The sequence below is a fragment of the Vitis riparia genome, chromosome 16 (genome assembly GCF_004353265.1).
Source record: "Vitis riparia cultivar Riparia Gloire de Montpellier isolate 1030 chromosome 16, EGFV_Vit.rip_1.0, whole genome shotgun sequence".
NCBI classification, from domain to species: Eukaryota; Viridiplantae; Streptophyta; class Magnoliopsida; order Vitales; family Vitaceae; genus Vitis; species Vitis riparia.
This window is the reverse complement of record NC_048446.1, coordinates 22524726-22539653: the sequence shown is the minus strand read 5'-3', so window position 1 is coordinate 22539653 and position 14928 is coordinate 22524726. Positions and strand designations below refer to the sequence as shown.

At 32.7% G+C, this 14928-nt stretch overlaps 2 protein-coding genes across 2 annotated transcripts; one reads left to right on the top strand and one right to left on the bottom strand.

The window, feature by feature from the left end:
- Positions 1–4396: 4396 nt before the first annotated feature.
- On the bottom strand, positions 4397–5701 carry LOC117933429 (rust resistance kinase Lr10-like). The gene is made up of 2 exons (XM_034854784.1): positions 5692–5701; positions 4397–5579 (listed from the first exon to the last, which is right to left on the bottom strand). Exons 1-2 carry the CDS (start codon positions 5699–5701, stop codon positions 4465–4467), a joined length of 1125 nt encoding a protein of 374 aa, XP_034710675.1. The 3' UTR covers positions 4397–4464.
- Positions 5702–7312: 1611 nt separating this feature from the next.
- Positions 7313–14275, top strand: LOC117933428 (rust resistance kinase Lr10-like). Its single transcript, XM_034854783.1, has 2 exons — positions 7313–8192; positions 14054–14275. Exons 1-2 carry the CDS (start codon positions 7446–7448, stop codon positions 14273–14275), a joined length of 969 nt encoding a protein of 322 aa, XP_034710674.1. The 5' UTR covers positions 7313–7445.
- The last annotated feature ends 653 nt before the right edge of the window (positions 14276–14928 follow it).

Sequence of the window (14928 nt, the reverse complement as noted above, 5' to 3'; positions counted from 1 at the left end):
ATTGGAGGTGTCTCGTACAAATTAAGCTGATGTTTATAGTTTTGAAATGTTATTGTTGGAAATGGTAGGGAGAAGAAAGAATGTGAATGCAAATGCAAATCACTCAAGTCAAATATATTTTCCATCATGGATTTATGACATATATGATCAAGGAGAGAATATAGACTTGGAAGATGCCACTGAAGATGAAAATAAGTTTGTAAAGAAAATGGTTATAGTTGCACTATGGTGTATACAGATGGAGTCGATAGACTGCCCTTCAATGAGCAAAGCCTTGGAGATGTTGGAAGGAAAGGTTGAGTTGTTAGAAATGCCTCCTAAGCCTACTCTATATTCTGAAGAAATGTAAATTGAGGATCATATCAACAATCCAATAGGAGCATCAATTTCCTTGCACAATTCCATGGATATGTAGCATTTTACCTACTTGCATTCTCTCCTGTGATATCATATGTTTGTAATTTGGCATAGATGTATGCATGGGCTGTAACTCCTCCTGCAAGGTCCAATATATAATGTAGTATTGTTTTGAGGCACTAACATGTAATATCTTTCCTAAGCCCCTCCATTGGATCTCTCATTTTGTTTTTATGTCTCCATGTGGTACACTACCTAGGTCATCATTGGAGAACCTATAAAAAGCTATTTTGCAGTTGTTCATGGGTTGCTCCTTCTTCTTTGGGAGAGCTTTAGGGAAGAAAACCTTGTTGCAGCTAGAGCTTGGGTTGCCACACTCATTTGCCTACTTTTTTTTAGACTTTGTAATTGTTTTTTAATGTCCTAAACTCCTTTTCTTTTATTGTGTTTGAACATACTTGTTTATAAGCTTTGGTTTAAGCGATATTGAATTGGAACCTAAATTAGGTTTTAATACTCATTTTGTTATGCTCTTAATTGTGATTCTAACTTCATGCCTTTTGAGTAGTGGATTAGGCTAAGGAAAGGGGGCCCTTTGGACCTCTTTTCTACCCTAAAAATGATCCCCTCATTTTGGGTAATTAATGATTTAATCATTTTGTAAGTTGGACCTTTTCATTTTTAATTAAAACTATTTTGACTTAAGACATCCATTATTAAGCCCTCAATTCTACAATTTGGCAAGCAAATGGGGAGTGTGAGTTCTAAGTATTTCACGAGGAGGTCCAATTAATAAGTACGTAGCTCTAGATTTAATTAAATTGTACTTGTGTTGAAAATTCTCAAACCAAGTCACTTGTAGGTAGTGTTAGATGAGTTAGCTTAATTGATAGTCTTTTCATGGAAATAAGACAACCTAAAGGACCCCCTTATATAAAAAGCATGAAATGGTAAAACCTTATGTGGTCAAATTATCGGAAAATATAAGTTTTTTTTTATCAAATTCAAATGATTTAAAATTATCATAGCTTCCTATAATATATTTATATTAATTTATTAAAAAAATTAAAAATACCCCATAAAATTATTAATTTTATTAAAGTATTTTTATTGCATTTTGATAGAAAAATTAAGTCATTCAAGATTTTAAATAATTTTTCATATAAAATGTTTTATTTGAAAGTTTCGTTAACAAATTGGTGTGATCATTTTTGGTGTGAATATATTATTCTACTTTTTGCTGGCGTAACTATAGAGACATGAAGGCCCACAAAGGTTCCAATACAGAAATATTAAGCATTTTTAAATACTGGCAAGAGTGTCTCAACCTCCACATCATGGTTTTAGTGCATTTTTTAAGGGAATAACGTCTGAATATTGAGCTATATTTCCTGCTCGTGTATGTCGTACCTCATGCAGAGATACAAAAAGGGTAGGAGGGGTGGAGAGTGTATGGAAATGGTTAGGAGTTTTTCATTGACGAAAACCTTTTTCAGTTGATTTGTTTTAGAAAATAAATGTTGGGAAATTAATTTCTTCGAAAAATTGAGAGAACAGATGAAAAAAAATGAAGAAAAATAAAATATAAGAAAAAAAAAATAGATTTAAAGTTAATGAATTCTATTTTTGTGTTATTTCAAATTAATTTTACATATTTTTCTTTTTTTTATGAAATGATTAAATAACTTAAAATTATATAATAATTTTTAAATTAATTTTAATTAAATTTGATTTTTTTCATATATTTTTTTATAATGAAATCAAATATAAGAAAATTGTTTTCCTTAAACATTATTTGATTATTGGAAGATCCAGATTTAAGCTTTGAATATAATTTTTGATAAACTTAACTTAATTCCCCTCTATCCTTTTCCTACAAAGCTTTACATTTAAAAAAAGGCCTCAATATGAACCATCATCAAAGATAGTACTTCATTTTTCAATTTGGTGGCCTTTATGGTCAGGGAAGAAAGACAAAACCAAAAAAATTTCCTTCTCCCTTTCAGGAAATACATTACCTACTTTTCCATACAAATGAAGCTTAGTTGAGAAACTCATGACCTCTTCCCGCATCTAGCCCATTCCACATTGATCATTGCAAAAGAATTTAAAGTGCGTCAAATGCAAGGAAAAACCTTCAAAAGAATTGACTTATTGGATATGAAGATAGGAACTTACAGCAGGGTAAAGAAGAAGAAGAAGAAAAAAAAAATGATAATTTATAGTTTTCATTATTACCTTAATAATTTTCAATAATTTTTTTTTAAAAGAACTAAAAAAATGTCCCAAAGTTTTTTTCATTATTATATAAATAATTTTTCATATATTATCAAAGAATAAGGGATAAACTCTCATTTTATTTTAATAGCTAAATAAAATAAAATTTATCAAAAAATTATCTAAGTGGTTTAACTATTAGTCATTGGTATCAATTATTTTTTTCTAAATTTATTTTAATTATTTAGAATTTATATTTTAATTTTGTGTCACTTTTTCATTGAAGAAGTGTATGTTTTGTTTGGTATATCTCCAAGTAATTTTTTTTTAAAGAATAAACAGGAAGAAAAATAGATAAATAAACTTATAATAAAATAAGTTTAAGTAAAGATTTTATAGATGATAAAGAAGAATTAATTTATCAAATAAAATTAGAAATACTGAAATAGTGGGACAAAAATTTAATAACAAAAATAGTTATAATGATTGATATGATTATAGTATAATTAATTACTATAAACATTAAAAAAAAAATTATAAAAGCACAAAATAAGGAAAATAAATATCTTATTAGGCTGCCATGATCAAATTATGTCCTGTATACTAATAGAAAGTTGGTATCAAACTCCATATCAAGCCCAACCCAGCCTGAGTAGCACATGATCCAAGCTCCGCCTATGGACCTTCCATTGGGCTTGGCCCAATCAAATAGAGTAGATTGTTCCATTGATTTGATGTTCTGGCCTAAATGCAGTTGATCTTAAACACATGGAGGAACCCTCAAACCCCTCGGCTAAGACAAGCTTGTTTGCATCAACGTCCTAAGCCACTGAACTTTTTATTGTTTGGGTTAAACAATATATACCATATATTGAGAGAGTTTGAGTCCATTATTATTATTATTATTACATAATCTATTGAGTCCATTTTTTTTTCTTCTCATTGGTTAATTTCTCCCACAATTTAATATTTTTCATGGTCTATCGTACACATGATCCATTCGTAATTTGTATTGGCTAAATATCTCATTTTAAATAACCACTAAATAAATTTTCTTAGCATTAAAAAGAGGTTGATCCTTTGCCTTCCGAGGATAATCCATTCGCATTAGAAATGTGATAGGCGTAAGGAGATGACCAACCCTCCCCAAAAATTTCAATATTAATGAATTTTGTCTTTGGTAATGCATCCATATGAGACCTTTCTAAAGGTAAAGCCACTTGGTTTGTAAGGAAAGGATGGTAGAGAATTAAGCTTAATTTTTTAAAAATTGTAGTCATAAATTAAAGGCCAAGTTTTTATTTGAAAACTCTTGCTTGCTTCTTAGTGCAAAGCAAAAGATTATATACTTTATCGAGTTATTGGGTAATATGATCTAGCTTAAGGAGCAACTTAATTTAGTCAATACATAACTAATTCATCTTACTTCTCAATCCAATAAAAAAGTGGTAAAGGCAAAAAAGAAAAAAAAAAAGAAGAAAAAACAAAAGAAACTCTATATAGGCTTAGTGGATGAGACTCTTATTTTCAAGTTCCCTAGATCTATTCTATTGCTATTTTGTGCAATACTCTCTATCTTGAATGTGATGGACATTAGTTACTCTTACTTGATTGAAAGGTAATCTCTAGAGTTGTGTAGCTAAACTATAAATTGGGTTGTGAGAATATTCTTGGACATATCATTAAATTATCATGCATGAGAAATACATTACATGGGAACAAGAACTTCTAGAATCTAACATCAAATGAGCAATTGGTATAATGATTGTGTACAATCATTTGTTCAATTAACAGAAATATAAATAAAAATGCTATGATGATGAACAACTACAATATGAATTTGTATCAAATTTACACATTCATGATAATTTGAACATATAGACAATTATTTTACTCTACTTCTGAAATGATTGCCAACTCTTGTTGAAAAGCACTTCTTGGCTTGCTCAAGTTTGTCTTTGTTGGAGTTGTTGAAGCAAAAGGATTAGGAGGTATGGTTAACTTGCCTCCTTTACCTTCCAACATTTGAGCTACAATTTTCATGGAAGGACGATCCATTGGATACCATTGAATACATGAGAGTCCCACAATTGCTAATTTCTTTACAATCTCAACATCTCCTTTTTCTTCAATCCGAATATACAATTCTTCCCCTATATCCAAATGATTATAAATCCATTCTGGGAAGTATACTTGGCTAGTACTCTCCACACTAACATCAATGTTCTTCCTCCCTCCAACCATTTCAAGTAACAACATTCCAAAAATATAAACATCTGACTTATAAGACACATTCCCAAAATTCCTAGACAACACTTCTGGAGCAATGTAGCCTATTGTTCCCCTTGCAACTATCATAGAAACTGCACTTTGTTCCTTAGAGCACAATTTGGCTAAACCAAAGTCAGAAATCTTTGGATTAAAATTGTGATCAAGTAAAATATTATGAGGTTTGATATCAAAATGGAGGATTCTTTGATCACAACCTTGATGAAGATACTCAATTCCTTTCGCTATACCTATAGCAATTTCTTGAAGTTTCTTCCAACTAAGTGAATAGTTCTTAACAACTCTTGAAAATATGAACTTCTCTAATGACTCATTTGGTAAGTGCTCATAAATTAGAGCTCGTTTAAATCTATCAGCACAAAATCCAACTAAGCGAACTATATTAACATGGTGGATTGTACCCATTGTTGCCACTTCATTAATGAACTCTTCCCCATTTCCCTGAGAATTATTAAGGATTTTTACTGCAACAAAAACTTCATTTGAAAGCTTTCCCTTGTACACGGTTCCATAACCTCCTTGGCCTAATGCATCTTTGAATTGATTTGTAATCCTTTTAATATCAGCATAGGAGTATCTTGAGGGCTTGAGAGCTTCATAGTCTTCCAAAAACCTTTTAACCTTTATTCTATTCTCTCTTTCTGATTTATTTGAGCTATAAAGACGATAAAACATAGCAATTACTAACATAAGTAGAAAGAAACCAAAGATTGTGCCTGCACACATAAAAAGAAGAAAACTTAAACTTTTTTTATTTAAATAAATAGATAGAATAACCAAGTTAAGAATCCTTATTTCTATAATAAAAATGCATAAATAAAATATTACCTGTTACCATTGTTTGCTTTGATACACTTGTAAAATATTAAAAAATAATAATAATTAGCTTGTTGTGCTCTTGGAATTAACAAAATCATGCTAAATTACATGCATATGATATGATTTTAATTTAATTTTATTCTAGACTTCAACCCTATCTTTTTGGGTCTCTTTCTTGTACTCTACATGTTCATTGTTTAGCTAGTACCAATTCTACTGGTGACTCCATTCCAACTTGTAGTTAAAACTTACCCTTCTAATCTCTATTATGCATCTTAGTTAGACTATTATGTTTCATAATAACCTACTGTCATAATGAAGCCCTCAACACTAATTCACCCTATTTTATTACAAAAACTAAAATAAAAATAAAACTCTATCTCAAACAAATCTCTATCCTTATCCTATGACATTATATATAGTGAGATTCCAATTGGTGAATTGACACTTGGCAATTTGATTGACCATTAACATATAACTTCTCATGTTAGATAAGAGGGCAAAGGTATCCATGCATGTGGATACCCATTAAAATTAGGAAAATGATATTTATGAAATTTTTTACACAACTGTGATTATTGGGAGTTGCAACAAAGATGGATTACCTGGGAGGTTAGTATTCTCTACTTGGATATGAAACAATAAATGAGAAAATAATCTATTTTAAACAATCTTTAGTAATTTTCTTTTAGTTCCTTAAACATCTCCAAAATCCAAAATGAATACTTGAATATCAATTATATTACTTTGCATTTTTACATTCACATCGTTGGAAAAGTATGGAGAAATGAAAAAAAAGTACTTATCATAAGTAGTTAGAAAAGAATCCATTACAAAAGAACTTTTAACATTGTTGTTATATTTCTTTAATTTTTCAAAAAATTAACTCCAAAATAAACATTTAGCTCTTTGTCCAATTATTTCCTTATAACTTTTCAGGGCTCTAAAAATTTGAAGAAAGAAAAGAAACAATATAAAACTTTAGCCCAAAAATTCATGATTGATGATTTCTTTACTCTTGTTACCATTTTTGCATAAAGACAATAATTTAAAAATGTATAAAATTATTTTCACTAATTAATTATTATTTCAAATTATGACCTAATATAGACAAAAATATTTCGGTGAAAGAGGCAAAATGATTAGAACTTAAAAAAAATCCTCATGTAAATAGTAAGTAAACATATAGTACTTCGATTGGTTGTAATCAAATTGATCTTTTTTTCTTTTTTTATTTTTTATTTTTTATCTTTCAGACTTTCAGAATCCCAATAAAAAGTAAATTCCATCCAAGATTTTAGTTCTACTTTCCATAGCTTAGAAACTCGATCAGTAGAATTTATCAGCTCATATCCTTTGCAATGGCTTTTTAATTCCAAAATGGAGTATTTGTTTATTAGATCATTGTAGAGGATATGAGGCGGGAATGAAAGATGAAAAGAAGATGAATAGGGAATTGAGATACATATAGTACCTTTAATACATTCAGTTTCTGGTTCCCTCTTCTTCAGTCTGCATATGTGTCCTCCTCGTAGGCAGCTTCCACATATTGATTTCGGCCACTTCAAAGAAAACGCACTTCCATTGAATTTATAGGCATGATCATCATCGGGAGGGCCATACTTGGTATTTTGTGTTTGCTTGTCTATTTAATCTACAAGTTTCGACGAAGACACTTATCATTGGATGATGGTATTGAAGAATTTCTACATAGCCATAAAAATCTTCAACCAATCAAATACTCATATTCGGAGCTAAAAAAGATGACTCATAATTTTAAGAATAAATTAGGTCAAGGAGGTTTTGGCTTTGTGTATAAAGGAAAACTCCAAAGTGGTCGCATTGTAGCTGTAAAAATGTTAGTTATGTCAAAAGCTAATGGGCAAGATTTCATCAATGAAGTTGCTACAATCGGAAGGATTCATCATGTTAATGTTGTGAGACTTGTTGGATTTTGTATACAGAGATCAAAATGGGCTCTTGTATATGACTTCATGCCGAATGGGTCTCTTGATAAGTTTGTTTTTCTTGACCAAGGAAACAACATTCCCTTGAATTGGGAAAGATTATACAAGATTGCACTTGGAGTGGGACGTGGGATTGAATACTTACATCAGGGATGTGACATGCAAATTCTCCATTTTGATATCAAGCCACACAACATTCTTCTTGATGAAGACTTCACACCAAAAGTTTCAGATTTTGGTCTTGCCAAATTATATTCAACAAATGATAGTATTGTATCCATCACTGCTGCTAGAGGAACCTTGGGCTACATTGCTCCTGAATTGTTCTACAAAAACATTGGAGGTGTATCATTTAAGGCCGATGTTTATAGTTTTGGAATGTTGTTATTGGAAATGGTGGGGAAAAGGAAGAATGTGAATGCATTTGCAGAACATTCTAGTCAAATATATTTCCCATCATGGATTTATAATAGATATGATCAAGAAGAGGACATGAAAATGGGAGATGCCACTGAGGATGAAAAAAGGTATGTAAGGAAAATGGTGAACATTACAACTCTTTATTACAACATGATTATTCCCTAAATTACACACATATAATCGACAATTTTTTATTCTATTTCTGATATGATTGTCAACCTTGGTTGGACAGATGCTTTGCGTCTTTTAACACTTGTGCTTGTTTGTCCCATAGATGCAAAAGGATTAGGAGGCATGACTAAATTGTCTTCTTCTCTTTCCAACATTCTAACCACAACCTTCATCGAAGGGCGATCTGATGGATACCATTGAATACACCAAAGTCCTATGATACTTAGCTTCTTTGCTATTTTAGTATCATTTTCTTCCTCAATTCGGATGTGTACCTCTTGCTCTTGATCCAAATGATTATAGAGCTATTCCGGGAAGTATGCTTGACTAATGTTTTCTACCGTAACATCAATATTCTTCCTTCCTCCTACCATTTCAAGCAATAACATACCAAAACTATAAACATCTGACTTATAAGACACACTCCCAAAATTTCTGGATAACATTTCTGGTGCAATATAGCCCATGGTCCCCTTTGTTGCTGTCACAGATACTGTGCTTTGCTCCTTAGAACATAATTTGGCCAAACCAAAATCAGAGATCTTCGGATTAAAGTTGTGATCAAGCAAAATATTATGAGGTTTGATATCAAAATGGAGGATTCTTTGATCACAACCTTGGTGAAGATACTCAATTCCTTTAGCTATGCCTATAGCAATATCATGAAGCTTACACCAACCAAGTGAACGATTGTTACCAAATGTTGAAAATATGAACTTTTCTAATGAGTCATTTGGTAAGAATTCACAAATTAAAGCTCGTTTATATCCATCTGCACAAAACCCGACCAAACGAACCACATTAACATGATGAATAGTACCCATTGTTCTCACTTCATTAATGAACTCTTCCCCATTCCCTTTGAAATCATTAAGAATCTTTACTGCAACAAAAACTTCATTTGAGAGTCTTCCTTTATAAACAGTTCCGTAACCTCCTTGACCTAATTTGTCCTTGAAATTATTTGTGATCTTCTTAATATCAGCATAAGAATACCTTGAGGGCTTGAGCGCTTTATAATCTTCCAAAAACCTTTGAATATTTATTTTATGCTCTCTTTTTAATTTATTGGAGCGATAGACAATAAAGATTATAAATATTCCCAACGAGAGGTGAAGGAAACCAAGGATTACTTCTGCAAGTAGGAAAAATGGTTATTTGTAAGCAAATGAAAAAAGAAGAAACAAATTAAGAATCATAATGTCACCCTCATCGTGACAAAAAGATGAATATATATAGGTGAATAGAAAATCACCTGTAAGGACCATTTTATAATCTATCGGAGCACCTGTAAAAGATGATAAACTCATTAGCTTATATTTTTTTTTAATTAATAAAATCACAATAGATTGTATGATGATCATGAGGTAACATTAATTTTTGTTGGTGTTTTTGGATTTTAGCCTTAGGCTTTGCAATCCTTTCTGGAGGTTCAATTGTTTTAGCCAAGCCTAACTGTTGTAGCTAGCTTGTAGTGAATAAATAATACCAAATATGGTACAAACAGAGCATACATAAGAAATACCAAATAAAATATCCTTTGCATATGGTAGATCTATAACAAGCATAATCCCTAAAACAAGTCTATTAAAATCATAGTAGGAGATATGAACGGGCTTGAAAGGCGAAAATGATGAAGAAGCAGGGTTTATTACCTTTTGCTGGTTTATCAATGCATTCGATTTCGGGTTCTGTGCTATTACTCTTCTTCCGCTGACACTTCTTTCCTTTTGCTTCACAATTTCCGCACATTGGGATTGACCAGTTCATAGAAATATGGTTTTCCCCATAAAATATATAATGTGGGAGTGTAGCCTTGAAAACCTTCCGGCAAGAGGATAAGTTGGTGTAATCGAGAGAAGAGCTGGACTCAATGGCATAAACTGGGTCACTTGAGAGAAAACTGCAAGGGATAGACTTAAGCCCATATGACTTTGCTTTATTTTCTGAACAACTGAAAAAGGAGAAGCTCCTTAAGTAGGACTTCGTGAACTGGAAGGGAGAGGCAGATAAATTAAAGTTTTGAAACTTCCTGCGATGGCAATAATCGGGTCGGCCTATAATTTCCTGAGAAGTGTAATTTATCTTCTCCACGGAGAGTTTTAATGAATATGGGGGCTCTAGTATGGTCTGCTTATTCTGAGCATGATAACTCAAACACCGGATATCCACAGTGGTCTGACTGGTGTTTTAGCCGGAACGGAACCGGATGACTGGACCATGGTGACTGCACCTTGACGCCTTGCACTCTTCATCTTGGCTCCTTCCATTAATCTCTGCAAACAATCCATAAACAAGAAGAAGAAGAATAAAGAGATGCCCATTTTTAAGCGACTGCTTATCTCTATAGTTTTAATCTGCCCTGCTTCTCACCTACTTTATATATATGTAACTAGATTTGAAAATTTTGTACAAAGGGAGAAGAACTTTGTTTGTTTGGGAAGCAGGTGCTTTTAGGGGATACAAAAAAGATGGAGGACTGCTACAATAAAAGTTTAGTTTTATCTCAGAATTTAAAATTTACTTGAACAAATTGTAGAAAATTGGTCTATCAGTATTTACTAACAGGCCGTATGAGTAAAGAAAGAAGGTAAGTGATAAAAATGATACTTCTTTATCCTTTTCCCATCGTTGAAACCTAAAAATTATGTAATATTTAAAACATAAACAATTCGAATATTTAATAGAGTGATTCTAAATAATGGGAAGCTCACAGTTGGCTGGATGAAAGTGTGGTCCATGTTGAAGGAAGAGTAATATGTTGAAGAAAGCTGCAATTAAAACAGAGTATTTCACTCTCTCTGGAACTCACAACCCAAAACAGAGCATCTCTCTCTCTCTCTCTCTCTCTCTCTAAGTTGATAATGTTAAGGGAGGCACAACTCGTGGGAGTAGGCCTCATGACAGTAGTCATCCATGCCTGCTTCCTTTCAGTTTGTGTTGCTAAGCATCACAAGTACCAGAGATGCAGCCCCTCTTCCTGCGGAGATATGAGGAACATTTCCTACCCTTTTCGATTACAAGACGATCCCCCCAGCTGCGGTTACCCTGAGTATGAATTGATTTGTGAAAACAATCGTACTATGATAAACCTGTACGGAGGGAAATACTTAGTTACCCAGATCAACTACCATAATTATACAATTCGGGTAGTGGATCCTGGGCGAAAGAAGGACAACTGTTTGATCCCCATCCTCTTCATTCCATTGGTGCATATTACACTGAGTATAACTATGAATCTCCATATTATTGGCCTTTTAAATGGAGAGCTGTTTATTCTCCTTCGCCTTCTGAACCAATATCCTATACAATAGTTTTGATGAACTGTGAGCAGTCAAACACCCACGATAACTATATTCCTATAATTCCATGCAACACTACAGGCTATTCCTCTTCCTCATCACCAACATACGCTTATGCAGTAGTCGGATACAATGTGTTCCTGGGAGATATTCCGTATTCATGCACCATCGGCACATATATGATTATTCAACCATTGAAGGCACTTCCAGAGCCCAGCAACCTTTCAATGTCAGATTTGCAAGATTACCTGCTTCTGGGGCTTCAGCTTTCATTTTTGTCTCACTTCTGCGACCACCAATGCAAAATGGAAGGGCTATATTGCCGCTATGAACATTTCTTTGGGAATGCCGGCTTTAAATGCCAGGAGTCAAGGAACGAATATAGTCCGGACACTTCAGAGAAAAATTGTGAGTAAAGAAATTATAAGATAACCATCTTATAATCTTATAGTGCCTGCTTTCATACTTGATCTTTGGAGTTGGGATTACAGTGCATGCTTTCATGGAAATGTGATTTTATACTAACCATCTTCCTTGCAGAAGTGATCTTCAATTTTTATCCCTAATTTCGCTGGTTTGGTTTAATCTTGCAGGGCTTTGGAAGCTTAAAACCAATGATTTATTGCTTCCCTTTATTAGTAAGGCTTCAATTAGAAGTTTCTTTCAAATAAAATCTTTATTTTTGTCATTTTTCCTAATTTTTTACAAATCAAACTTTCATTGTTAACAGGGGGGTTACTTTCTCCCTACACTTAAAATTCCAAGGTAAGGTTGCTACTTGCAATTATTATTTTCTCATGAGAATAAGACAAAAGATTTATTTAGAGTTCTTTCATCTTAATAAATCTCTCCATTTCTTGCTTCTCAAAAAATTTAAAATTCAGGTGATCAAGGGCATTCTTCCTTGTGACTAACATGGCACGGATGGTTTGATATAGGACTTCAAGAAGAATTATTTGATCATTGCGAAAATCACTATCCCTGCAAAACCTCGATGATTGGTAAGGCTTTCTTCACTTACATGTCTCCTTTTCTAGTTTATTTATGTCTCTCACTTATATTAGTCCATATTTTTAATTTGTTACATCTCTTCCTTACTAGGTGGCTGGATACTGCGTATTATGGTAAGCCTCCTAAATTCAACTACTAATTTTTTGCAAAAACAATATTGTAAAGAGTTGATTGAAAAATCTTGGAATTCTTGCATTTGAAGGTTGTATAGTGAACTTCAAATTGATTTTGCTTTGTTTGACTGTACAAAGCAAAATCAATTTAGATGTAATTCAAAATTTTCTCCCAATTTTAAATGTAATTCAACTCCACTAACATATAAAGAAGTCAAAACAATGAATTGAAACTGAGGTCTTCTTATCCAAGGCCCCAATACTTCCGTCAAATTGCTCCCCAAGCAACAGTACACTATAGAGTGATTGTTAAAGTAGCTATTTCATATGGCTCTCTAAAAACACAACAACTTAGTGTTTTACTTGATATGAAGGTAGAATAGTTTTCCTACCATCTGTATTTGTTAGATTTAACTTTGTTTTTTATATCTTGTTCTTTTTTCTTAAAATATTCATTTTTTTTTTACATTTGATTTGTGTTTAGTCATAGGAAGGACTATGCTCGGGATGTTGTGCCTATTTGCCTATTTGATTTACAAGTTCCACCGGAGACATCTATCATTTGATGATAATATTGAAGAATTCTTACGGAGTCACAAAAATCTCCAACCAATCAAGTACTCGTATTCAAACATAAAGAAGATGACTAATAACTTTGCGAATAAATTAGGTCAAGGAGGCTTTGGCTATGTATATAAAGGAAAACTTCGAAGTGGTCGCATTGTAGCTGTGAAAGTGTTGGTCATGTCAAAAGCTAATGGACAAGATTTCATCAATGAGGTTGCAACAATAGGAAGAATTCATCATGTTAATGTGATGAGACTTGTAGGATTTTGTGTACAGGGATCAAAATCGGCACTTATATATGACTTCATGCCCAATGGTTCTCTTGATAAGTTTATTTTTCTTAAAGAAGAAAATAACACTTTTTTGAGCTGGGAAGGTTGTATAAGGTTGCACTTGGGTGGGGCGTGGGATTGAATACTTACATCAAGGTTGTGACATGCAAATTCTACATTTTGATATCAAGCCACACAATATTCTTCTTGATGAAGACTTTACACCAAAAGTTTCAGATTTTGGCCTTGCAAAATTGTATTCAACAGATGAAAGTATGGTGTCTCTCACTGCCGCACGAGGAACACTGGGATATATTGCTCCAGAATTATTCTATAAAAATATTGGAGGTGTCTCCTACAAAGCTGATGTTTATAGTTTTGGAATGTTGTTAATGGAGATGGTGGGGAGAAGAAAGAATGTGAATGCAAATGCAGAGCACTCGAGTCAAATATATTTTCCATCATGGATTTATGACAGATATGATCAAGGGGATAACATAGACTTGGGAGATGCCACTGAAGATGAAAAGAAGTTGGTTAGGAAAATGGTGATAGTTGCACTATGGTGTATACAGATGAAGCCCATAAACCGTCCTTCAATGAGCAAAGCCTTGGAGATGTTGGAAGGAGAGGTTGAGTTATTAGAAATGCCTCCGAAGCCTACTCTATACTCTGAGGAAATGTTAGTTGAGGATCATATGAGCAATCCAATAGAAGCACCAATTTCCTTGTGCAATTCCCTGGGTACAATTACATTAGATGGAAGGTAGTGTAGCATTTTTCCACATGCATGCTATCTCCTATGATATCATATGTTTGTAATTTGGATTAGATGTATGGGTTATAACTCCTCTTGCAAGGTCCATATAATGTAATATTGTCTTGAGGCATTGGCATGGTACCCTAGCAACAAACATATAAACATGTAATAATTATTACCTATGTCCTATATGATTCAAATAGCACCAAACAAGAATACCAATTAATGTTTTAAGGCCTAGTTCCATAGTACTCAACTGATTATTGCTTTAATGCACACCATAGGACTCAAATGATTATTGTCGTATTGCATAGTCTCACATGACTTAAATAACACCAAATATATATAATAGAAAACAAAGTAAACTAACTCTAAGTAGAAAGAAAAGCAACAAGATTAATAAAGATAAAAGAAAGGACACAATATTTATGATGTACCATAAGAGTGTCTTACCTATGTCCTTGGGAAATAGCAATCAATTCATTAACTTTTAAATTAGAAAATTACAAAATTGGAAGAATATCGAACTAGGAGGCTCTTACTTGGCAAAGAGCTTTCTTTATACTAATATTGGTTAAAGCCACTAAGATAGCTAAAAGGACATGGGCTTATATATAAGCCTCCAAGCATTGACCAAACCAATTCATAATCCATGTGGGATAA

What these genes read in the sequence shown, in the direction of transcription:
- LOC117933428 (XM_034854783.1), top strand. Translation starts at nt 7,446, where the DNA reads ATGACTCATAATTTTAAGAATAAATTAGGTCAAGGAGGTTTTGGCTTT. An exon ending in AAAGGTATGTAAGGAAAATG is followed by an intron (nt 8,193 to 14,053) that starts GTGAACATTACA and finishes GTTAGGAAAATG; the next exon opens with GTGATAGTTGCACTATGGTG.